The 26284-nt window shown below is 50.0% G+C and overlaps 1 protein-coding gene across 1 annotated transcript in view; it reads left to right on the forward strand.

Annotated features, from left to right (window-relative positions):
• Positions 1 to 26284, forward strand: part of LOC118528540 (uncharacterized) — a 148496-nt gene that overhangs the window by 116487 nt on the left and 5725 nt on the right. The window contains exons 55-66 of the mRNA XM_078074038.1: positions 2097 to 2265; positions 2686 to 2870; positions 3099 to 3191; positions 3363 to 3561; positions 4686 to 4825; positions 4906 to 5003; positions 8147 to 8328; positions 9845 to 10050; positions 10202 to 10379; positions 11086 to 11195; positions 11365 to 11478; positions 11632 to 11773. Coding sequence (XP_077930164.1) covers positions 2097 to 2265; positions 2686 to 2870; positions 3099 to 3191; positions 3363 to 3561; positions 4686 to 4825; positions 4906 to 5003; positions 8147 to 8328; positions 9845 to 10050; positions 10202 to 10379; positions 11086 to 11195; positions 11365 to 11478; positions 11632 to 11773 — 1816 coding nt within the window. The remainder of the gene's footprint in view (positions 1 to 2096; positions 2266 to 2685; positions 2871 to 3098; positions 3192 to 3362; positions 3562 to 4685; positions 4826 to 4905; positions 5004 to 8146; positions 8329 to 9844; positions 10051 to 10201; positions 10380 to 11085; positions 11196 to 11364; positions 11479 to 11631; positions 11774 to 26284) is intronic.

The raw sequence follows: 26284 nt of genomic DNA on the forward strand, positions 1-26284 counted from the left end.
TCACTGTCAGAACCGCAGGCTGGCACGCTGCTCGGCTTCCTCCCCTGCAAAGCGGGGAGTAATCGCTGCACCTACCCTAGCTCCCGTGGGATTCATGCCGCAAGGATTAAATATGTTACTACGTGCAGATCACTTAGAGCAGTGCCTGGGACAAGGCAGCCACTCAGTATTACCGATTCTCCCAGCAGCCCAGGAAGGTAGGGGGGCGCAGAGCTGGGCTCGATGCCTTCTCTGTCCCCACCGGCTGAGTGATCTTGGGAAGGGCCCTCGCTGAGCCCTGCCTCCTCATCTGTAAGTGGGGAGCGGACATATTTCGCAAGGCAGCGGGTAGGGTTCCGGGCACCCCCTCCCTCTGCCCCCTTTAAAATAGGCACACAGTAGGTGCCCCATCACTGTTACCATCTGCCCACCTCCGCGTCCCCCTGGCCAAGTGCCCCTGACTTCGTGACTTTCCTTCTTCTGACCTCAGTTGTCTCCTCTGTCCAATGGGAACAAATCCCACCTCATCTGCAGAGCTGTTTGCACATAGTAGGTGCTCGTGAGGTTTCCTTCCAGCATCCGGAGCTGGATGGGGATGGCTCTTCTGCCTCTGGAGGTCGCTCGGCCTGTTCCCTGCATGGTGGCACGGTGGTATCAAAAGAGCCTCGCTCTCCAGGGCTGTCCGGGGTAACCGCTTCGTTTCCCCGCCTGCCAGCCAGGCCCCCAGCCGCTCCCGCACCTGTAATCCCAGTGCCCCAAGGCCTGCCGGCCTGGGAGTGGGCCCCCTGCCCCATGTGGGGGTCCATGCGGTGGAGAGAGGTCTTTCCCAGCCTTGTTTGGTCCTCATGACACTGTGAAATTTCAAAAGGCTCTCTGGGCTGCACCCCACCCACTTGGAAACCTCGAGGATGGATTTTCTGGAACATGTGTAGTGAGCCCCCTGAATTAGATTCCTAGGGCTGCCGAACGGAGGACCCCCAGCGCGGTGCTGGAACACAACAGGATTTTTTTCCTTTCACAGTGCTAGAGGCTAGAAGTCTGAAATCAGGGTGTCAACAAGTCCGCACGCCCAGCAGAAGCTCTAGGGCACTGTCCCCCCGTGCCTCTTCCTGCTTCTGGGGGTCACCGGCAGGCCTGGGCGCTCCTTGGCTTATGGCCGTGTCATTCCAACCTCTGCGTCTTCACACGGCTATCTCCCAAGGCTATGGGTCGTTGCATTTAGGGCCCACCTGAATCCAGGACAACCACATCTGCAGGGACCCTATTTCCGAATAATCGGAACCAGGGTTCAAACTTCCATGTGCCTTTTTGAGGAACACGTTCACCCCGTAAGGCGCCCTCCTGTAACACACACACACACACACACACACACAGTAATTCCGATTCCTGCTGAAGTTCGAAGGCCACCGTACTGCGTCATTTGACAGAACTGGAAACCGAGGCACAGACAGGGCAACGCACTTATTCAGGGTGGTATGGCTCGTTGGTAGCAGCATCTGGACTCGAACATGGGGCAGCTGAGTCCCGGCCAGAGGTGGCTCCCCTCCCCCCAACAGGCCTCCCCTTGCAGGGTGTCCTCCAGGGTTCCTTCTGTGACCTCCAGCCTCATTGTCCATTCAGAGCTCACCTGTCCCGAGTCCCCCTCCTGCAAGGCTGGGCATCTGCAAGGGTCGCGACAAAGTGCTCGGGGACTGTGTTTGTGCCCCGTGCTCCCCACAACAGCTCCTTGAACGTGCTGAGGCATTTGCCGTGCTTCTCCTGAAATTACAGAAAGCACGGCAGGTAGAAACAGCTGGGCACCAGGGACGGCAAAAATGTCAAGGCCCAGGGCCACCCGGATCAGTTAAGACAGCGGTGCCGGGGCGAGGCCTGGCCTCGGCGATGTTTAAGCCATGGGGATGGCGGGTGCCCCTGGCTTATCAGGCCCCAGATGTGGATTTAATAGGTACTTTCTGCAGTTGGCAGGGATAGTCAACCTTGTGGGGTTGTACGTGGGGGTCCCAGTGCCCCGGGAGATGTGGGGCAGGGGTGGGCACTGCCTTTTCTCTCCTTGGGCCCGGGGCTAGCAAGAGCGGGGGGACCAGGCCCCACTCTGCTCTCTGCTCTCCTGTTTGCAGATCCTCAGTGCCAAGGCTCAGCAGCTCGGCCTGCGGGGCCGGGTCTCCACCTCAGCTTCTCGGGCCAGCATCCAGCTAGAGGGAATTGTGGACAATGGGGACGAGAAATTGAGGCTGTCGGTGTCCCGGGCCCCGAGCTGCCTCCAGGCCGCTGTGACCCATGAGGAAGGTGAGTAGAGACAGCGAGGACTGCTCAGATGGCTGGGGCGGGGCCCAGCTGGGCCCCAGAGAGGACAGAGATCGGGGTGTTGATAGTTGAGGAGTCAGGGAACCCGGTTAGGACTTCGTGGCGCCCCCAGCTCGGAGGAGACGGTGAGCCCCCTGCAGCCACCTGTATGGGGCTGTGATGTCAGGAGAGGTTGGGAGAAGGGTCCAGGTGGGCAGACGGGAAGTGGGTATGGGCTGGGGGATGAGAAGGAGCCCAGGCCTCAGGGGGTCGGGAAGCTGATTTGGGTGGTGCGCTTCCAGGCCTGCAAACGCTAGGGCCTGGGGCTGACGGGAAGCTCTCCGTGGAAAGGAGGAGGTGTGGACAGCCGGGCGGCAGCCAGGCGAGTCCCAGGGGCAACAACAGGACCCTTCCTGGCCCCAGGGAGCCGAGAGGAGAGCGTGGTGCTGCGGGCATGTGCCCACAGGCGAACGGCCGAGGTGGAGGCCCTGCTCCAGGACGGCGGGCAGCCCGTGCAGCCCCTGGGACGCCTGAGCCTGCAGGCTGCCAACCAGAGTCTTCGCCTGGAGGCACACGGCTGCCCGGGAACCCTGCTGGGCCGCGTGGAGGTGAGGCGGCCCCGGGGGTGGGGGATGCTGTTTTCCCTGGGGCCCAGACCACAGTGCCGGGGCTGCGAGCCTTTTGGGTCCAACAAGGCCCAGAAAACCAGAGGCAGCCCCGTAGCATGCAAACATATCCTGGGGCCCTATGGCCGGCACCGAGAACCTCCTGTCCACCCCAGTCCCGGGAAGCACCCCCCTCCCCGGAGTCCCCAGCCTGTCCCTCTGTGCCCACAGTCCAGGATGGCAGCCATCGGGGCCCAGGTGGGAGCCCAGCTGGAGAAGAAGATCCGAGGCTTGGATGCCTACGTGGAAAGGTTCCGGCGCCTGGTGGGTAGACTGCACCGGGGGGTCGGGGACACACTTTGAGAAGGGGAGGTGCTGTGTGGAGATGCCCCCCCCTTCCCCCGGCGCATCCTGTGCCCTCCACTCACCAGGCGTGAGGATCTTCTGGAGTGCCCCAGACCCTCACACCGATCCTGCCTCGATTTCCCTGCCCAGGTGCAGCCGGCGGGCACCCTGGACAGCATGGTGGGCCCCCTCCTGCAGTTGTCCCACAGGGGACTGGGAGCCGTGGTGGCGAGTGGCCGGGCAGTGGCCGCGCCATGGGGCCAGGCCAGGCAGGTGCTGATACACCACTTGCCCCCCTACCTGGAGAGACTACGGGCGGGGCTGGAGCAGCTGCGGAACGAGCTGGAACGTGAGTGCACGAGCGAGGGCCCGACCCCAGAGCCCTCCCGGCCTGCGGGGCCTCATGGGCCTGCAGCCTTCGTGTTCTCTCTGCTGCCTCCATCCCTGCAGCTCTCCAAGCTAACATCCCTCATGCCCGCTGCCTTGGTTCTTTGCGGACTGCTGGTCTATTTTTTTTTTTCCAGTCCCCGCCTGATTTCTTTTGGGCCTACAGCTTTATTTCTATTAGGCCCAGTGCTGGAAGATCCCAGAGCCCATTTCTGGTTCTGTGATCAGCGCCAGCGTGGCTGTGTGGTTCAGGCTTCTGTCCTGGTTACTAAGTCGCCGCTGCCCCGAGCGTCCTCCAAGTGATGCTGGGAACCTCAGGCCTCTCCACACGAGCACCAGGGCCGATAGCTGGCCCTTCTCTCCCACCCTGCTTCTGTCTCTGGGTCAGAATCCCCACGGCCACCCCCAGCTTCCGTGGCTCGCTAGGGCTCAGTTCTCGGAATATTTTCCTGCTCACAGCTAGGATTTGTTACAGCGAAAGCACACAGAGCAAGATCAGCAAAGGGAAGTGGTGCGGGGGCCCGAGCGAGGGAGGGAAACCAGGCACAAGCTTCCAGAATCTTCTCCCGGGGAGGTCACCCAGGACGCCTTCAATTCCCCCAGCGTCACATGGTGACCACCACTGGTCTGCCAGGGAAGCTCGTTAGAGGTCCTGCACCGAGGGTTTTCTTAGGGGGCTGGTCCTGGAGGAAGCCTCCCCTGGCACACACCACCATTCCGGACTCACAGGAGGAAAGGGGGTGTTGGGCACAAGCCATTTGTCCCTGCAAATGGTTTGGGCAGAGCGAGGCCCTCTGTTCGGTTCTGGGAGTGGTGGCAACCCTCCTCCCATCCGGGCTCCCACGTGCCAGCCCAGGGCCGACCTTGGGAACGGGCCTTGCAGAGGGGAAGTCTCGGGCCTGCACTCCCTCGTGCCGCCACCTTATTCCCTGGAACAGGCCCTGTTTCCTGGAGGCCTGGGTCATCAAGGGGGCCGGTCCCCCTGCCGGGGTCTGGGCTGCGGGCAGTGACATCTGGCCTGAGGTCAGGACTCCGGGTGGGGGGATGGGGAGGGGGCTCACGGTGGGTGGCGGCCACCTGTTGCAGGGCCCCTGGCCACACTGAAGGACGCCTACCTGGAGGTGACCCCACAGCCCCTGGACGAGGTGTGGCGGGAGCGGGCCGAGGAGGCCGTGCGGCTGTGGCGGGCCCTGGGGCCCAGGCCCATCGGGGCAGCCGTGGAGCTGGTGAGGTGGGGCGAGGGGGTGGGACGCGGGCCTGCCAGGTGGGGTGAACCCTGATGGCTCTTCCCGCCCGCCTCCTGCAGGCCGCCCACCAGATGCTGTCTTGGGCCGAATCCACTTTGTCCCAGGCCCTGCGGAGGCTCTGCAAGCCCTTGCTGGCCCTGTACAGCTTCTCAGCCAGGTACCTTGGGGACCGGGGACCGTCCTTCTCTGCCTCCCTGCCCCAGGCCGGGCCCCAGGCTACAGCACCCTTGGTCTCGTGTATTCCTTAGGACGACCCTGCCAGGGGGGCATTTTCAGTCCTCATCTGTTAAGTTGAGGCTTATTCTTCATTCCACGGGTATTGGATGAACAGGTTCTCCGGGTGGGAGCTGTTTTAGGTTCTATGGATACAGCAGTGAACGAGACCCATCCCCGTCCTCACACTGAACAAAGAGCTAGGTTATCTACACCGTACTCGGCCACACTTTCCTCCAGAGGGGCCTCAGGGTAAAAGTTTTCAGGCTTTGTAGGCTCGGTGGTCTCTCCCTTCATCTTCCCTTTGTTTTTCAATAATCCTTTAAAAACAGAAGAGCCCCTCTTACCTTGCAGGCCCTCCAGAAACTGGACACGGGCTGGATCTCGCCCATGAGACATAGTTTCCTAGCCTGTGCTTTGGTATATCGGGTGGTAAATGCTGGAGACGAACAGGCAGGACAAGTGGGGTGGGGGGCACCCTTGGCATGGTGAAGCCATGGTCTGCTTCTTTGAGAAGGTGGCGTTTGCACAAGGGCTGGAAGGAGCTGGGGGAGGGGGCCCTGTGGGCATCATGGGAAGAGTTTCAGGCAGAGGCCACAGCCAGTGCAAAGGCCCAGGGGTGGGAGTGTGCCTGGCCTGCTGGAGGAGTATGGAGGAAATCAGTGGGGCTGGAGTGGAGGCTACAAGAGCCTGAGGGTTGAGGGGCATCCAGGTGGCCTGGAGTCTTTGTGATGACATTGACTTCTACTCTGTGATGGGAACTCACAAAAGGTTTCGAGCTGAGAAAAGACATGATGTATATCCCATTTAAAAAGATCCCTCTGGGGGCGCCTGGGTGGCTCAGCCATTTAGCGTCTGCCTTCGGCTCAGGTCAGGATCCCAGGGTCCTGGGATCCAGCCCCGCATTAGGCTTCCTGCTCAGAGGGAAGCCTGCTTCTCCCTCTCCCACTCCCCCTGCTTGTGTTCCCTCTCTCGCTGTCTCTGTCAAAAAATAAATAAAAATTAAAAAAAATAAAAAGATCCCTCTGGCCCTGGTGGTGAGACTCGGCTGGGCGCAGGGGCGTGGTGTGGATGGAAGTGCGGAGCCCCGTAAGGAGTGGCCCTCGGTTGTGGGTGTCCGGGCGAGACTTGGGAGCCACAGAAGGGCTGCGAGGTGTTTAGATTCTGGATGTGTTGTAAGGTCAAGCCTGGAGATTTGCTGACAGATTGGCTTAGGTGTTGGAACAGGTGGCGCCGAGGTTTTTGGCCTTGCAAATGGCAGGAGGGACGGTCTGGTCCATTGGCGGAGCAATGAGGGATGACTGGTGGCAGGCAGATGGGGGCTTTATCAGTTTCCTCTTGCTGCCATAGCCCCTTGACCCACACATTTAGTGATTTCAAACAACACAGACTTATCCTTGTGTCGTTCTAGAGGTCCGAAGTCTGGGAAATCCGTTTCAGTGGGCTACAGCCAACGTGTCGGCCGGGCTGGCTCCCAGGGAGGCTCCAGGGGAGAACCCACCCCCTTTACCTTTTCCAGCCTCTAGGAGCACCGGCGCTCCTTGGCTCAGAGACCCTTCCTCCACCTTCAAAGCTGAAAGCCACAGCATCACTTTCTCTCCAGACTCTGTCCTTCTATCTTGTCTCTCTGACCCTCCTCCCGCCCTTTTTCTGATGACATGAGCTCACCCGGATAATCCATCCCAGAATCCTTCACTTAGGCACACCCGCAAAGTGCCTTTGGCCACATCAGTTCCCGTAGTCCTAGGGCCCAGGCACTTGGAGGTCTTCGGGGGCCTTTATTCAGTCTGTGTGGCAGGAGCGGGGATGGTCAGGGCGCCATTCTGGACGCATTGAGCTTGAGAAGCCATGAGGACTGATACACCAGGTTGAAGTTGGCCTTGGAGTTCCGTACTTGTGTGACCTTGGGCTGGCCTGTGACCTTGAGCTCTGATGGCTGATGAAGGGGCATGCAGGACCCTCCTCGTGAGGCTGGCTGGGCCAGCAGCCCCCTGGCTTGGGTATGTGTCCCCTAGTGCCCCCCCACTTCTAGCCCAAGTCGCTGCTCAGCAGCCGAACTGGAAACGGCCAGTAGGAACTGCTATTTTGAGGTCTGGGCCGTACAACAGTCTGGGAGTTGTCAGAGAGGGGACTGGACCGGATGGGGCAGCAGAACCAGCCTCAGAGAAGGCCTGGGCTCTGGGGTGCGTGCGCCCCTCCCCCTCCCAGGCTGGGGCCCCCATCAGCAGTGGGGGGGGGGTGCTCGGAATGGCAGCGGCCCCAGCCAAGCGACCTCACAGCGCGTGGGGACCGGGGGAACGCTTGGGCTTGAATCCCGTTCTGACTCGGGCAAACTTGGATCAGTGCTCGGTGCCTCGGGTGGTGCTCAGGCCACCAGGGCTCTCGGTGCTGTCACAACGTGGGCTGGCCGAGGGAAGCTGCCAAGGGGGCACGGTGTCAGCTGGTATGCAGAGGAATGTACTAGTCGGGGCTGTTTGCAAAGGTAGGGGCTGACTGGTGCGGTTAGGGGGCTCCTGCCCGGGGGAGGTCCTGGCAAGGGGTCAGCACTGGGTGCTTGTGCTGAGGAAGGGGTGCAGGGGGCAGGGAGGCCTCTGAGACCACTTCCGGCCCCACCGCTGCAGGTCCTCCGGGCCTCCTGGGGGAGGTAAATGTCCTCCCCCACCCCCGGCCCCCTGCACCTACCTCCACCCGCAGTCGAGGGCATGAACTATTCCTCATCTACCTCCAAGCCCAACGTGTGCTGAGACCTCTCTGCTCCTTCAGACCCCACAAAGTCGACCTGACCCCTGTTTTCTGCCCTGAGAAAGTTTCAGGGTCCTCCCTTGATGGTCGAACTCCCAAGGTCCCCTTTGGCTCCGACCTCCCCTTTCTCCGATGCTTTTGCTGCCCACCCCACCTCCAGGAGCCCTAGATGTGGGCTGGCCCATTCTCGGGGTTCACATAGACCTGACCCAAGGCCCTGGGGGGCAGCACGTATGTTCCCCCCCCCCCCCCCGGCAGGAGCCCAGACATCTGTGTCCTTCCAGCGAGGCCGCTGTGTCTGCCCCGAGCCTGGACCCTCCTCCACCTCCTCTGTGCTCCTTCCAGGAACTGTTCGGTGCGGGTGACTTTGCCGCTGCTGCCGGCGGGGAACGAGCCCCTGGCTGTGGCCCGGGTGACCGGCTACGTGGTGGAGAAGCTGCTGCGGCCGCTCGGCGAGCTGTCCAGGACCAACGTGTGGGCCGAGTACTACCGGCTGCAGCATCGTCTGCTGGAGAGCCCCCACGACTGTGAGTCTCCGGCCGCCCTCCTCCCTGGGAAGCCCTGGACCCTGTGGGGTGGGGCAGCAGGACGTGGCAGGGCAGACAGAGAGGGGCCTGGTCCTGGGTGGCCCCCGGGACCTGAGCCCAGTACCGCAGGGCCCAGAGGTTACTGGACTGTCCCAGGTCATAGTGGACGAGGACTGGGCTGCAGATCCGGGCTTTCGTCCAGCATAGGAAAGCCTGAGTCTGGGGCCCAACCCAGAAGTGGGCCAAGCGGCTTGGGGCTCGAGGCCAGCTCCCTCCCCCTTGTCGGTCCTGGAGACGCAAAAGGCAGACCTCCAGCTGGAGCCGGAAGGCGGCTAATGGAGTCCAGACTCGTGGTCAGGCAGGGCCGGCCACCACGGGCTGTGCCAAGACCGGATGTGGCTCCAGGGGCTTGGGGCCCCGTGGGAGTTTGCATCCAGCTCGTGCCCGAGTGTGGCCTGGGCGAGTCTTCCCACCTCTCTGGGACTTGGTTTCCCCTCTGTGCACTGGAGGTGGCACCAGGGCTCACTCCTCTGGGTGACAGGCACGTGTGGTTTGTGAGCCGAGTTCCTTGGTGCCGGGGTGGGCCTCAAGTCCACAGGCAGGTGTGGCACTCAGGGCCTGGTAGGACTGGTGTATCAGTGTGGTTCGTACCGACCACGCGGGAATGCTGAGGCTCGGGGCAAGCGGTTGCCCTCCTAGGGTCAGGGGTACTTTCTCTGCTGGGCAGCACGGTGAGGTTGAAGTCGGCCTTGGAGTTCCGTACTTGTGTGACCTTGGGCTGGCCTGTGACCTTGAGCTCTGATGGCTGATGAAGGGGCATGCAGGACCCTCCTCGTGAGGCTGGCTGGGCCAGCAGCCCCCTGGCTTGGGTATGTGTCCCCTAGTGCCCCCCCACTTCTAGCCCAAGTCGCTGCTCAGCAGCCGAACTGGCCCGGTGGGGCACGCTGTCCCTGTCTCGATCTTCTGCCCACCTGGACGAGGGCAGAGCCAGGCCCCCATGGTAACTTCCTTGCATTAGATGGAGCCTTTGGTCATACTTTTGTGCGTTTTTTATAGTGATTATTTTTCAATAGCTTCATTGACCCACAATTCGCATACCACCCTGTTTAGTTCAAGCATATAATTCAGTGGCTTTGAATATATTCACAGAGGTTCACATCCCCCACCGCCGTCGGTTGTAGAGCATTTTCATGACCTCACAAGCATCCTCTGTCCCTTAGCTGTCACCCTCTGTCCTTGGCTCCCACCTGTCTCCCTCCTGGCTCCATGGATTTGCCTACTCTGGACACTTCATATGAAAGGAATCCTGTATCAGCCCTTTCTTTTTATTGTCGACTTCGCTGGAGATGGTGGAGAAGAGCTGGGGATAGACCCCCCCCCCCATGTGGGCTGCCCAAGGGGTCACAGGCCAGAAAGGCTCTGGACACCCTGGAGTACCCCCTGCGCTCAGGGCCCCCAGGGTAGCGGGCAGAGCGGGCAGAGCCATCTTACCTGCCCTGGGCTTTCTTCTTCCCAGACCATGCTGTGGTGGCCGGGGCCAGGTATGTGGTGACCTTTGATGGCCAGGTGTGGAGCCTGGGTGTCCACTGTGGCCGTCTGCTGCTGGCCAAGGACTTTGCCCACGACACGTTCTCACTGACACTGAACCGGGCCCGCTCGGGGCTCCCGTCCCTGTCCGTGGAGCTGAACCGTACCACCCTGGTGCTCTACCCGAGCCTGAAGGTGAGCATGCAAGAGTGGGAGGGGCAGAGGGCCCAGAAGGATGACACGTTCCTGTCACATCCACACACCCATGGCCTGGGCCCCAGACCCTTCCCACCTGGTGCCCCACGTTGCCTGCCACCTGTCTGCTCAGCCCCTGTCTGGCCCCCAGACCTACAGGCTGTATGATTCCTCCTCGCCTACGGAGAGCTGTCTGCATGTCGATCTGCCTCCTGCCAAGACGAGGAGGGATGTCCCCAGGATCGAGCTGACCAGTGAGGACGGCATCTCCGTCACCTGTGATGTCCGAGCTGGTCTCTGCAGCCTGACTCTGGGCCTCTGGCTCCACGGTGGGTCTGGGTCCCAGCTAGCAGCCTCCGAGCCGGTGGGGTCGGCCTTGCAGAGGCTGGCAGATCCCCAGCCAGGGACACTCTCGGGGTCCTCGGGACGCTGGGGGCAGGATGCCCAGGGACTCCCTCAGGCTGCTGCTGATCTTTGGGGCTTACAACCTGAGCAGGCAGGAGAACAGTCTGAAGGGCTCAGGATGGGAAGGAGGTCCAAGGCCATGTCTCCCTGCTGGGTCATGGCAGTGCTGGGACCGTCCCCACTGCAGGTGGACAGATCCTGCTCGGCTCGGTGCCCACTGGCCTTGTCTCTGCAGCTGTAATACCCCGGTCGCCGCCTCCTCCCCTTCTCCTCCCCATTGTTGGCTGTGGTTTGGATGACCTCACTGAAGCTCATGGACGGGCCACCATTCTCACAGCCCGGATTTAAGCCCAGGGTTCTCTGACCCCATATTCTACCTCCTTTCTGGGACATCGACTCCGGGTTCAGGGCGGCCCCAGAACAGCTCTCCCGTCGGCCCAGGCCACTTGGGATGAGGACGGTGGGCATGGGGAGGGTCCCCAGAAGGGACACAAATGCTTTGCTCCCTTCTCCTGTCCCTCTGATGAGGGGCTAGAGCCCAGGGGTGGTGTGGGCGTCGGGTGTGGAGGGTCCGGGCGTTTCTGGAACCTGGGCCCAGACAGGCTCTCACCTGGCCCCCTTTCTGCACAGGGGTGTCTGCTGGCCTTCTGGGCACCAATGACAATGAGGTGGGCAATGAGCTGATGTTGCCGGATGGCACAGAGGCGCAGAGCCTGGAGGAGCTCGCCCTCGCCTGGCAGGTGAGCTGGTGCGCCAGCCCTCCTCCTCTGGGGGGTCGTGTGTCCCGGGGGCTGTGTGGGTAGAGATTGGCTTGGGGCATGTGTACTCTGCAGACAGTTTCTCTGTCCAAGCTGCCCAAGAAGGAGGAGGTCCAGGCGGCAGGCCTGAGTCTGGGCTTTGTCTCACTAGGTGGGTGGCGACTGCAGGGCCATGGAGAAAACTCAGGAGTGCCCAGGCTGGAGCCCCACCTGCTGGGCCTTCTTCCAGGACCCCCGTTCCTGCCTGGGGAACTGCTTCAGGGTGGTGAGTGTGAGGCTGGGTCTGGACCCCAGCAGAAGCCATGCAGCAGGTAGACCAGGGGACCCAAACTGACCCCTATCTTGCCTCTGCCCCTCCCCTGTGCTACTCGCAAGGGCATAACGCGCAAGGACCGTGACCGTGGGTGCTGGATTTCAGGTGGACCCCATGCCATTCCTCAGCCTGTGCATCCAGGAGACCTGTGGCACCCAGGAGCTCCACCCTGCCTGTAACCTGGCAGCTGCCTACATCCACTTGTGTGCCCGGGGCTTCGTGCCCCTGGACCCTCCTCCGCAGTGCGGTAAGCCACCCCCCACCAGCCATCCAGCTCACCCCTACCTGGCTGACCCCTGCCTTGCCTCCCAGAGGGAAAACTAGTTCCTTTCTCTTACTTAGTTCATTATATGACAACGGAGTGCCTGTCCGCCTGGCAGGAGCTAAGAGTCAAAACAAAGTTCTGTGCAAAGGAGTACTTAGAAAAAAGAGGCCCAAAGCCTCCCCCTGCCCAAGCCAAGGCTGGTGAGCCCTGGGACATCTGACACAGGAGACAATAGCATAGACAACTATAAACTCACCTCCTGAAAATGTATAACCACAGATCTGCTCTTCAGGGGTTTGAATGTACACTCTCTCCAATGTCTGGAAAGCCCTGGGTCAACCACTGTTGTGCATGATTCCCACAGCTGAAGCTCCACTGCACAGGGCTGGAAGTCAGCGACTGCCCCAAACAACAGGAGAAGGACCTCTGTTAAAGGAAAGATTACTCATGATGCTTGGAAAAGACCAGGCAGGCAGGCTGTATTCAGGGGGACTATCACAGTGGTATAGGGAGCACTGCAATGGGGTTTGGCCATATAGGGGAGAGAGATCAGGCTCTGATTACAACAGGGAAAAGTGGGGACTGAGAGCCAAGGAGCAGGGTGGGGGGTCTGTGGATGGAAAATTACCAAGAGGAACCATCAGGGATGGTGAAGTTCTGGCTAACTCGACCTGCCAGGACTCTTGCTGGAGGCAGCCCAGACTGATCAGAGGAACCCTGGCTGATGGCAAGGTAACCTATTATTCTGGCTAAATTGACCTAGCAGAATTCTTGCTAGGCCTGGCCAAGGCAGAGACAGAAGCCCCCCCACCCCAATGTCAGGTCCTCACTGAGATTTCCGCAGAACCTGAGTAGAATCTGGTCAAAGAAAGATACTAGAATTTGAAACTATTAAATACATATATTAACTGAAATTTAAAACTTACCAGATTTGGGGCGCCTGGGTGCCTCAGTGGGTTAAGCGTCTGACTCTTGATTTCAGCTCAGGTCATGATCTCAGGGTCACAGCATCAAGCCCAATGTCAGGCTCTACACTGAGCATGGAGCCCGCTTAACATTCTCTTTCCCCCCACACGTACTCTCTCTAAAAATAAATAAAATATTGAAAAAATTAATGAACTGGAAAATATGAGAGAGTCTCACGAAATTTCAGAATGGGAAAATAAAGAGGTTGAGAACTGGAACTCCTCAGATTCCAGAAGCACAAGGTATCCCAGATACTGTCAATCAACCCCGATTAAGACACATCAGAGTGGCAAAGAAGTGATCTTTCAAGGAACAAGTAGACAACCAATCTCCCACCAGCAAGGACCGAAGATGGTAGAATATACACCTTTAAAGCATTAAGAGAACAACTGTCACGTTAGATTTTATACCCAGCTCAACTATGATTTAATGTTAAAGGTGAAACAGATTTTTAGCACTGCGCTATCTGAAACCATCTTTCCCACTGATGGAGACTCACTCAAGGAAGAGAACCCCACACATTTATTCATATGCATCCGTGGCTGTTTTTGTGCCGCAACAGTAGAGTGTTGGCAACGACTGCCAAGTCTAATTCCATTCATTACAGTAAGTGTTGGCTGATCCTCCGTGTGAACCAGAGGAAGCAGGAGGGAGAAATTAAAGAGTAATTAATGAAATAGGAAGAAATGAACAAGAAGTCAAAACTACAGATCCAGTAGAGATTTTGAAAAGTCATTTGACACCTTTGCTGATAAATTTCAAGATGTAGGTTAAGTACAATCTGGCCAGATTGATTTGAGAAAGAATGTTTAAATCATTTCCTAGCCATTCAATCACTGAACCTACAGGCTGAAATGTACCTCTGAAAGACATCAGGCAAAGCTGAGTGAAGTGAGTAGCACACCAAAAAATAGATTTCAAGATTAAAATTTTTTTGTTCTGTGAAAGACCTTCTTTAAGAGAACGCAAAGATAAATACTTACAAACCCACATATCTGACAAAGGACTCTTATCTAGAATAGGTAAACTCAAATTTAACAGGGAAAAAAAATGGATTGCCACCCAAAGCTGGGGTGGCAATCCTTATATCAGACAAATTAGATTTTAAACCAAAGACTATAATAAGAGATGAGGAAGGACACTATATCATACTGAGTCATTCCAACAAGAAGATCTAACAATTGTAAATATCTATGCCCCTAACATGGGAGCAGCCAATTTTATAAACCAATTAACAAAATCAAAGAAACACATTGACAGCAATACAGTAATAGTAGGGGACTTTAACACCCCCCTCACCAAAATGGACAGATTATCTAAGCAAAAGATCAACAAGGAAATAAAGACTTTAAATGACACACTGGACCAGATGGACTTCACAGATATATTCAGAACATTCCATCCCAAAGCAATAGAATACACATTCTTCTCTAGTGCCCATGGAACATTCTCCAGAATAGATCACATCTTAGGTCACAAATCAAGTCTCAACTGGTACCAAAAGATTGGGATCATCCCCTGCATATTTTCGGACCACAATGCTTTGAAACTAGAACTCAATCACAAGAGGAAAATCGGAAAGAACTCAAATACGTGGAGGCTAAAGAGCATCCTACTAAAGAATGAATGGGTCAACCAGGAAATTAAAGAAGAATTTAAAAAATTCATGGAAACAAATGAAAATGAAAACACAACTATTCAAAATCTTTGGGATGCAGCAAAGACAGTCCTAAGAAGAAAGTATATAGCAATCAAGCCTTTCTCAAGAAACAAGAAAGGTCTCAAATACACAACCTAACCCTACACCTAAAGGAGCTGTAGAAAGAACAGCAAATCAAGCCTAAACCCAGCAGGAGAAGAGAAATAATAAAGATCAGAGCAGAAATCAATGAAATAGAAACCACAAGAACAGTAGAACAGATCAATGAAACTAGGAGCTTGTTCTTTGAAAGAATAAGATTGATAAACCCCTGGCCAGACTTATCAAAAAGAAAAATGACCCAAATAAAATCATGAAGGAGGGGCACCTGGGTGGCTCATTCGTTAAGCGTCTGCCTTCGGCTCAGGTCATGGTCCCAGGGTCCTGGGATCAAGCCCCGCATCGGGCTCATTGCTCAGCGGGAAGCCTGCTTCTCCCTCTCCCACTCCCCCTGCTTGTGTTCCCTCTCTTGCTGTGTTTCTCTCCGTCAAATAAAATCTTTAAAAAAAAAAAAAAAATCATGAAGGAAAGAGGAGAGATCACAACCAACACCAAAGAAATACAAACAATTATAAGAACATATGATGAGCAACTATATGCCAGCAAATTAGATAATCTGGAAGAAATGGATGCATTCCTAGAGATGTATAAACTACCAAAACTGAACCCGGAAGAAATAGAAAACCTGAACAGACCCATAACCACTAAGGAAATTGAAGCAGTCATCAAAAATCTCCCAAAAAACAAGAGCCCAGGGCCAGATGGCTTCCCAGGGGAATTCTACCTAACATTTAAAGAAGAATTAATACCTACTCTTCTGAAACTGTTCCAAAAAATAGAAATGGAAGGAAAACTTCCAGACTCATTTTATGAGGCCAGCATTACCTTGATCCCAAAATCAGACAAAGACCCCATCAAAAAGGAGAATTACAGACCAATATCCCTGATGAACATGGATGCAAAAATTCTCACCAAAATACTAGTCAATAGGATCCAACAGTACATTAAAAGGATTATTCACCACAACCAAGTGGGATTTATTCCTAGGCTACAAGGTTGGTTCAACATCTGCAAATCAATGTGATACAATACATTAACAAAAGAAAGAACAAGAACCATACGATCCTCTCAATAGATGCAGAAAAAGCATTTGACAAAGTACAGCATCCTTTCTTGATTAAAACTCTTTAGAGTGTAGGGATAGAAGGTATATACCTCAATATCATAAAAGCCATCTATGGGACGCCTGGGTGGCTCAGTCAGTTAAGCGTCTGCCTTCAGCTCAGGTCATGATCCCAGAGTCCTGGGATCGAGTCCTGCATCAGGCTCCCTGCTCCACGGGGAGCCTGCTTCTCCCTCTGCCTCTGCCTCTCTCTCTATCTCTCATGAATAAATAAATAAAATCTTTAAAAAATTAAAAAATTAAAAAATAATAAAAAAATAAAAGCCATCTATGAAAAACCCACAGCAAATATCATTCTCAATGGGGAAACACTGAGAGCTTTCCCCCTAAGGTCAGGAACACGGCAGGGATGTCCACTATCACCACTGCTATTCAACATAGTATTAGAAGTCCTAGCCACAGCAATCAGACAACAACAAAAAAATAAAAGGCATCCAAATCAGCAAAGAAGTCAAACTCTCACTCTTTGCAGATGATATGATACTTTATGTGGAAAACCCAAAAGACTCCACCCCAAAACTGCTAGAATTCATACAGGAATTCAGTAAAGTGGCAGGATATAAAATCAATGCACAGAAATCAGTGGCATTCCTATACACCAACAACAAGACAGAAGAAAATTAAGGAGTTGATCCCATTTACAATTGCACCCAAAACCATAAGATACCTAGGAACAAATCTAACCAAAGAGGCAAAGAATCTGTACTCAGAAAACTATAAAATACTCATGAAAGAAATTGAGGAAGACACAAAGAAATGGAAAAACGTTCCATGCTCATGGATTGGAAGAACCAATATTGTGAAGATGTCAATGCTACCTAGAGCAATCTACACATTTAATGCAATCCCTATCAAAATACCATCAACTTTTTTCAAAGAAATGGAACAAATAATCCTAAAATTTGTATGGAACCAGAAAAGATCCCGAATAGCCAGAGGAATGTTGAAAAAGAAAAGCAAAGCTGGCGGCATCACAATTCCGTATTTCAAGCTCTATGACAAAGCTGTCATCATCAAGACAGTATGGTACTGGCACAAAAACAGACACATAGATCAATGGAACAGAATGGAGAGCCCAGAAATGGACCCTCAACTCTATGGTCAACTAATCTTCAACAAAGCAGGAAAGAATGTCCAATGGAAAAAAGTCTCTTCAACAAATGGTGTTGGGAAAATTGGACAGCCACATGCAGAAGAATGGAACTTGACCATTTCCTTATACCACACACAAAAATAGACTCAAAATGGATGAAAGACCTAAATGTGAGACAGGAGTCCATCAAAATCCTAGAGGAGAACACAGGCAGCAACCTCTTCGACCTCAGCCACGGCAACTTCTTCCTAGAAACATCGCCAAAGGCAAGGGAAACAAGGGCAAAAATGAACTATTGGGACTTCATCAAGATAAGAAGCTTTTGCACAGCAAAGGAAACAGTCAACAAAACCAAAAGACAACCGACAGAATGGGAGAAGATATTTGCAAATGACATATCAGATAAAGGGCTAGTATCCAAAATCTATAAAGAACTCATCAAACTCAACACCAAAAGAACAAAGAATCCAATCAAGAAATGGGCAGAAGACATGAACAGACATTTTTCCAAAGAAGACATCCAAACGGCCAACAGACACATGAAAAAGTGTTCAATATCGCTCGGCATCAGGGAAATCCAAATCAAAACCTCAGTGAGATACCACCTCACACCAGTCAGAATGGCTAAAATTAACAAGTCAGGAAATGACAGATGTTGGCGGGGATGCGGAGAAAGGGGAACCCTCCTACACTGTTGGTGGGAATGCAAGCTGGTGCAGCCACTCTGGAAAACAGTATGGAGGTTCCTCAAAAAGTTGAAAATAGAGCTACCATACGATCCAGCAATTGCACTACTGGGTATTTACCCCAAAGATATAAAAGTAGGGACCCGAAAGGGTACGTGCACCCCGATGTTTATAGCAGCAATGTCCACAGTGGCCAAACTGTGGAAAGAGCCAAGATGTCCATCAACAGATGAGTGGATAAAGAAGATGTGGTATATATATACAATGGAATATTATGCAGCCATCAAAAGGAATAAGATCTTGCCATTTGCAACGACGTGGATGGAACTGGAGGGTATTATGCTGAGCGAAATAAGTCAATCAGAGAAAGACATGTATCATCTGATCTCACTGATATGAGGAATTCTTAATCTCAGGAAACAAACTGAGGGTTGCTGGAGTGGTGGGGGGTGGGAGGGATGGGGTGGCTGGGTGATAGACATTGGGGAGGGTATGTGCTATGGTGAGTGCTGTGAATTGTGTAAGACTGTTGAATCACAGACCTGTACCTCTGAAACAAATAATGCATTATATGTTAAAAAAAAAAAAAAAAAAGAAGAAGAAGATAGTAGGAAGGGAAAAATGAAGAGAGGGATATCGGAGGGGTAAATGAACCATGAGAGACTATGGACTCTGAGAAACAAACTGAGGGTTCTAGAGCGGAGGCGAGAGGATAGGTTAGCCTGGTGGTGGGTATTAAAGAGAACACGTATTGAATGGAGCACTGGGTGTTATACGCAAACAATGAATCATGGAACACTACATCAAAAACTAATGATGTAACGTATGGTGATTAACATAATAAAATTAAAAAAAAAAGAAAGAAAAAAATGGAAAATGGGCAAAATGCCTGGAGACATTTCACCTAAGAAGACATACGAGTGACACACAAAAAAAATGTTCAACAGTACTAGCCATTAGTCAAATGAGAACACTATATACCTATTAGGACAGTTTAAAAAAAAAAAAAAAGTGACACCAAATACTGGAAAAATGTGGAGAAGCTAGTTCTTGCATATATTGCTGGTGGGAAAATGTAAAATGGTACACTCTGGAAAAAAGCTAAACATACACTTACCATTTGATCCAGCAATTGCATTCCTAGACATTTATCCCAGAGAAATTAAAAAATATGTTTCATGCAAAAGCCTGTCATGATTATTCGTAGCACTATTATCTGTAATAGCCCAGAACTTAAAACAACCAGAAGAGCCTACTTTGGGTATGTCCCTATACCCTGGGATCCTACTCAGCAATGAAAAGGAACATATTTTTTATTTGACAGAGAGAGAGCGCACAAGCAGGGGGAGTGGCAGGCAGAGGGAGAAGGAGGCTCCTTGTGGAGCAGGAAGCCTGATGTGGGGCTCGATCCCAAGACCCTGGGATCATGACCTGAGCAGAAGGCAGACACTTAACTGAGCCACCCAGGCGCCCCGGAAAGGAACATACTACTGATACAGGCAACAACTTGGATGAATCTCAAGAGCATTACGCTGAGTAAAAAGAAAGCCAAATTGAGAAGGTCACATATTATAAGATATTATTTATATAACATTCTCAAAATGATCAGTTATAGATATTAAGAATAAATTAGCAGCTGCCAGGGTCAGGGGTGGTGGGGAAAGGAGTGGTCGTGGCTACTTCCCTGAGGTAGCACAAGGGAAATGTTATGGTGGTAGAAAGAATTCTGCATTTTGATGGTGGAGGTAGGAAGATGAATCTACACCTATGATGAAATGTCAGAACTATATACACATGTTCTACCAACATTAATTTCTGGGTTTTGATATTGTACTAATAATTATGGAAGATGTGACCACTGGGAGAAACTGCATGAAAGATACACAGGACCTCTCTGTACTTACTATCTCTGAACCTTCTGCAAATCTGTAATTATTTCAAAACAAGAAGTTTTAAATGTTACACACCAGGCCCAGATCGTGTTATAGGCAAGTTGTAATATTTTACCGTTAAGTGTTCCAGAATAGAAAAATAAAACCTTTCTCTTCTCATTTTAATGAAGTATTATGATATGAACATCCCACAAGAACAATACAGGAAGAGAAAGAAGCCCAGCTGCACACTTGAATACAGATGTTACTAATACATTAATAAGCAAAATTCAACAATCTCTGGAATCCAAGGGATGTACTGAAGTATGAAAGATCATTCAGAACCCTTCTGGTGGGGTATCTAATAATTGCATTGGAAACATCTTGATCAAAATCCAGAGAAGGACAAGTGACATTGGCAAGATGGCAGGCCTAGAAGCCAAGACCCTCACTCCTCCATGGAAACACCAAATGTATAATAAAATGGACCAAAGTATTCCGTGAGAAGTCTAAAAGCAGCAGTATCATCCAAATGAGTGCCCAACCAAGAAGAAGCTGACCTCAAGACAGTAGGGAATCCCATGGTGTTTTTGCTTGCCTGTTACAGTATGGTTTCAAGGAAGCCAACCAATTCCGGACTCCTTCCTCGGGATGGAAGGAAAAGTGTGGAACTTGGCTTATGACGTTCGGACTGGCCTGGGGGCTGCCAGAGGGGCAGGGTTCTGTCTCTTCTGTCTCTCCTGGCTCAGAGTGCTGATGAGAAGGGTGGCCTAGCCTGGATGTCAGGTTGGAAGTTGCTGAAAGCACTTATGGGTACCCATGCAAGAGAGGGCTGTAGGGAGTCTGCAGACCAGCAAGCGGCTAGGGGCAAGATTATAGGCAGAATGCAATACTGTATCTAAACCGCTGAGAAGCAGGGGTGAGGCTCCTAGGGAAAGGAAAATATATAAAAGAAGCTGGGTATACTGGGGATGTGAAATTAAGGCACACACATGGGCCCAGGGAAGACACAACCCTCCAAAAATATTTGGGAGAACCCTGAGCCTTTATATCAGGCTGATCCGTGAACGTGTTCCCCCCACGCAGGGACAGTCTACAAAGACTGGGAGAGGTGGAGGTCTTTTCAAATGCCCAGTCTCAACAAAAGATGACAAGACATAAAAGAAAGAGGGAAGGAGGGCCCATTCAAAGGAGTACAGAAAACCTCCAGAAATGAACTCTCAAGACCCATAGGCCTCTCTCACTTACATGGCAGAGACTTTAAAACAACTGTCCTAAATATGCTCAATCACCTGAAGAAGGTGGGCAGACAACTAAATGAAATGAAGAAAATAACGTAGGAGCAAAATGAGAATATCAACAAAGAGAAAGAAACTTTAATAACCAAATTCTGGAGGTGAAAAATCCAGTATATGACTTTATGCTGACTGCAGGAGATTCGCTTTAGATCTGAGGACACATAAAGGTTGAAAGCCAAAGGATGGAAAGAGATCGTCTATACAAATAGTAACCAAAAGAGAACAGGGGTGGCTATGCTGATAAGGGACAAATCAAATTTAAGAAAAAAAAAAACCATTACAAGGGACAGGAAGGGACATTATGTAATGATAAAAGGGTCCATTCACCAAGAAGAACAATTATAAGTATATATGCACCAGACATCAGAGCTTCTAAATATCTGAAGCAAACATGGACAGAATTGAAGGGAGAAAAACATAGTTCTGCATTGAGGGTGCCTGGGTAGCTCAGTTGGTTAAGCATCTGCCTTTGGCTCAGGTCATGATCTCAGGGTCCTGGGATTGAGCACTGCATCGGGCTCCCCACTCAGTGGGGAGTCTGCTTCTCCTTCTGCCCCTCTCCCCCAATCATGCTCTCTCTCTCTCAAATAAATAAATTTTTTTTTTTTAAAGATAGTTCCACATTGAGACCTTAAACCCTCCCAACCCACCCACCCACTTTCAACCATGGATAGAACAACCAGAAGGATGATCATTAAGGGAATAGAGAATTTGAACACTACAGATCAATTGGACCTAACAAACATACAGCACTCCACCCAACAACAGCAGGATATATATTTTTCTCAAGTGCACATACAAATTCTCCAGAATACACCATATGTTACACCACAAAATAAGTCTTTTTTCAAAAGATTTTATTTATTCATTTGACAGAGAGAGGACAAGCAGGGGGAGCAGCAGAGGGAGAGGGAGAAGCAGGCTCCCTGCTCAGCAGGGAGCCTGATGTGGGGCTTAATCCCAGGACCCTGAGATCATGACCTGAGCCGAAGGCAGATGCTTAACCAACTGATCCACCCAGGCACCCCCCAAAAATAAGTCTTAATAAATTTTTGAAAACTGAGATCACACAAACTATCTTTTCCAATCACAAAAGAATGAAATTCCTAGAAACTTAGAACCAGAAATCAATAGCAAGTGGAAAATTGGAAAATCAAAAATTGTGCAAAATTAAACAACACTCTTGACCAATGGGTCAAATAAATCACAGTATCTTGAAAGTATGATGAAATGGGGGAAAAAAAAACATGCCAAAACCATGGTATTTAGAGAAAGCAGTGCCAAGAAGGAAGGTTACATTCTTTTCCTATAAATACTTACATGAAAAAAGATCTCAGATCAACAACCTAACTTTACACCTTAATGAATTAAAAAAAGTGAACCCAAAACTAGCAGAAGGAAATCACAAAGATTCAGAGATAAATGAAATAGTGAATAAAGAGAAAAATTAAGTTTTTTTTAAAAGATCAATAAAACTGAGAAAACTTAGCTAGATTGGCTAATTAAAAAAAAAAAAAAAAGAGGATTCACCTAAAATCAAATGAAATAGAGGACATTGCAGCCAATTTTTACAAAAATAAAAAGGATTTTAGGAGTACTGTGAACAATTGTATAACAAATTGGACAACCTAAATGAAATGGATAAATTCCTAGAAACCTCTAACTTGCCAGGACTGAATCATGAAGGAATAGAAATCTGAACAGCCCTGTAACTAGTGAGAGGATTGAAACAGTAACTAAAAACCTCCTCACAAAGGAAAAAAAAAGGAAAAAAAACAAAAAAAACAAAAACCAGCCCAGGACCGGATGGCTTCACTAGTAGATTCTATCAAGCATTTAAAGAATGAAAAGCTATCCTCCTCAAACTCTTACAAAAAATTGAAGAGCGAACATGTCCAAATCTACTCTATGAGGCCAGCATTCCCTCTATACCAAAGCCAGAGAAAAACACTTCAAGAAACAAACTACAGACCAATATCCCTGAAGAATATAGATGCAAAATCCTAAAGAAAAGAAAAGAGTACTAACAAACAGAATTCAAGAGTGTATTAGAAGGATTATACACCACAACCAAGTGGGATTTATTCCTGAAATGCAAGGACGGGTCAACATAGGAAAATTATTTGATAGAATATAACACATTACCAGAATGAAAGACAAAAACCACATGCTTGTCTCAGTTGATGCAAAGAAAACATTTGAACAAAAATTCAATATCCTTTCATGATAAAAACACTCAAAAAACAGACTAGAAGGAAATTTCAACTAATAAAAGGCACACACGACAAGCCCACAGATAACATATCCAATGGTAAAAGACTGAAAGCTTTTACTCTGAGATCAGGGTAAGACAGGGATGTCTATATTGGCCTCTTCTATTAAATATAGTACTAGGAGCGCTAGCCAAAACAATTAGGCAAGAAAAAAAAAAGGCATCCAAATTGGAAAGGAAGACATTATCTCTGTTCTCGGACAAAATGAACATATAAATATATATAAAACCTATGTACCTCCAGAAAACTCTAAAGATTATACAGACATACACTCTATTACAACTAATAAATTTGGCAAAGTTGCAGAATACAAAATTAACACAAAAACTGGTTGCATTTCTATACACTAACCAAAAGGAAATTAGGAGAATAAATTCCATTTACCATCTTATTAAAAGACATAAAATACTTGGGAATAAACTTAACCAAGGAGCTATAAGACCTGTACACTGCAAACTATAAAACATCGCTGAAAGAAATTAAAGAAGATAGAAATAAATGGAAAAATATCCCACGTTAATAGATTGGAATACTTAGTGTCATTAGGATGTCAATACTACTCATTAGGATGTCAAAACTACTCATTAGGAGGTCAATACTTAAAGGAATCACCATCAAAATCCCAATAGCCCTTTTTTACAGAAATTTAAAAAAGCAATCGGGGCACCTGGGTGGCTCAGTCATTAAGTGTCTGCCTTTGGCTCAGGTCATGATCCCGGGGTCCTGGGATCGAGCCCCACATTGGGCTCCCTGCTCAGCAGGAAGCCTGCTTCTCCCTCTCCCACTCCCCCTGCTTGTGTTCCCTCTCTCGCTGTCTGTCTCTATGTCAAATCAATAAAATCTTTTTTAAAAATCCATCCTAAGGGGCACCTGGGTGGCTCAGTCGGTTAAGCATCTGCCTTCGGCTCAGGTCATGGTCCCGGGGTCCTGGGATCGAGCCCCACATCGGGCTCCCTGTTTGGCGGGAAGCCTGCTTCTCCCTCTCCCACTCCCCCTGCTTGTGTTCCCTCTCTTGCTCTCTCATCAAATGAATAAATAAAAATCTTTAAAAAAAAAAAAATCCATCCTAAAAATCATATGGACTCTCAAGGGCCCCCAAATAGCCAAAGCAATCTTGAAAAAGAGCAAAGTTAGAGGTCTTCTACTTCCTGGTTTCAAACTTATAACAAAGCTACAGTAATCAAAGCAGTATGGTATTAACACAAAGATATACAGACCAATGGAATAGAATAGAGAGCCCAGAAGGAAACTCTTGTGATTTTTGGCAAGAGTGTCAAGACCATTCAATGGACAAAGCACAGTCTTTCCATCAAATAGTGGGGAGGCAGGGCAGGGGGTGGGGATGGGTGTCTACATCCAAAAGGATGAAGTTGGACCCTTCTTTTATACCCCATACAAACATTTGCTCAAAATGGATCAAATGCCTAAATATAAAAACAAACTATAAAGCCCTCAGAAAACGGGGAAAGTTTCACGACACTGAATTTGGCACCAAGGGCACAGTCATCTAAAGAAGACAGACAAATTGGACTTCATCAGAATTGAACACTTCTGTGCACAAAATGACACAATCAACAAAGTATAAAGGCAACTTATGGAATGGGAGAAAATATTTGCAAATTTTATCTGATGAGGGGTAAATATTCCGAATATATAGAGAACTCCTGCAAACTCACCACCAACAAAACAACTTCATTAAAAAATGGTCAAAGGAGGAGCATGTGACTCTTGATCTTGGGGTCATGAGTTCGAACCCACATTGGAGATTACTAAAAATAAACTGAAAAATGTTAGAAAAAATGGTCAAAGGACCCGAATAGACATTTCTCCAAAGAAGACATCCAGACAGCTGACAAGCATGTGCAAAGATGCTCAATATCACTCATCGTCAGGGAAATGTGAATCAAAACCACAATGACCTATCACCTCACACCCATTAGTATGGCTACTATATTAAAAAAAAAAAAAAAAGGAAATAAGTGTTAGCAAGGATGTGGAGAAATTGGAACCTTTGTGTACTCTTGGTGGACATGCCAAAAAAAAAAAAAAAAAAGATGCACCCACTCTGGAAAACATTATGATGGTTCCTCAAAAAATTAAACATAGAATCACCATATGATCTAGCAACTCCACTTCTGGGTATATACCCAAAGGAATTGAAAGTACGGACTCTAACAGATTTTGGTACCTCCATATTTGTAGCAGCTTTATTCACAATAGCTTAAAGGTACAAGCAACCCAAAAGTCCATCACAGATGAATGGATAAGCCAATGTGTGATACATACAATGCAACATTATCCTTAAAAAGGAAAGACATTCTGACACTTGTTACATATGGGCGAACCCTGAGGACATTATGCTAAATGAAGGAAGCCAGTCACAAAGAGGCCAATACTGCATGAATCTACTTTTGGGAGGCACCTAGAGGAGTCAAAATCATGGAGACAAAGTCTCCCACTGCTGGTGGAGGGGGGGAAGGGGGGCCGTTGCTTAACGGGGACAGAGTTTCAGGTTTGCAGGATGAAAAAAAAAAGTTCTGGAGGTGAATGGTGGCGATGGTCGCACAACACTATGAATGTCCTAAAGAGCGCTTTCCTGTGCACTTATACGTGGTAATTAAAATTTTTTAAGTTAAAGAACGTTTACGGAGCACCCACTCCATGCTAGGCATGGTGATACACCAATAAGCACTGTACTTCTAAGTGAGGTAACTATAAAAAAAATGAACACATTTAAGGAGCCAGAATTCTAAGAGCATGAACCGGCACAGACAGACGGACACCCAAACACACAGGAATTTATAACTGGGTTTATCTGAAACAGACTGAACATTTTGGCAGAAAGCTAGAAAATATCTTAAAAGTATATCTCATCTGGAAAAGAACCAAAAATATAATCTCTGTAGAGGACAGAAAAGGCATTGAATAGAATTCTTTAACGTTCATATTTCATTTTTTAAGAAATTCAACCCATGACCAATAGGCGGGAACCCCCCCCCCCACCCAGAAGTAGATGCTGTGACATGTTTGGTGTCTAGACTTTTCCATCACGGTTGGGTGGGGACACTTCAGAAGCCATGTGAAGTCAGCAGCCAGATAAAGATACGCTCTCTCTGCTTCTACCGCACACTCTATTGTCAACCCCATTCCACCCAGACCAGAAAACAATTAAGGACAAGAGATCTGAAAGAACAACTTATAAACTCACCTGCTGATGGCAACTTGCCTAGGGAGGGCGCCCAGGGTCCGTCACTTCTAAGTTGAAGAGATCCACATTTTGGTGTGAGCCACAGATACCAGGGGTGAGGCTAGATTGCTCTGAAAGTGGAGGGAAACCACCCAGAGGTCACCAGATACTCTAGATCTACCCGAATGTCCCTGCTGCTTTGGTGACCTGGATATACTCTCTTTATCCTTCAGGAGT

This window comes from Halichoerus grypus, chromosome 6 (assembly GCF_964656455.1).
Source record: "Halichoerus grypus chromosome 6, mHalGry1.hap1.1, whole genome shotgun sequence".
Taxonomy (NCBI): domain Eukaryota; kingdom Metazoa; phylum Chordata; class Mammalia; order Carnivora; family Phocidae; genus Halichoerus; species Halichoerus grypus.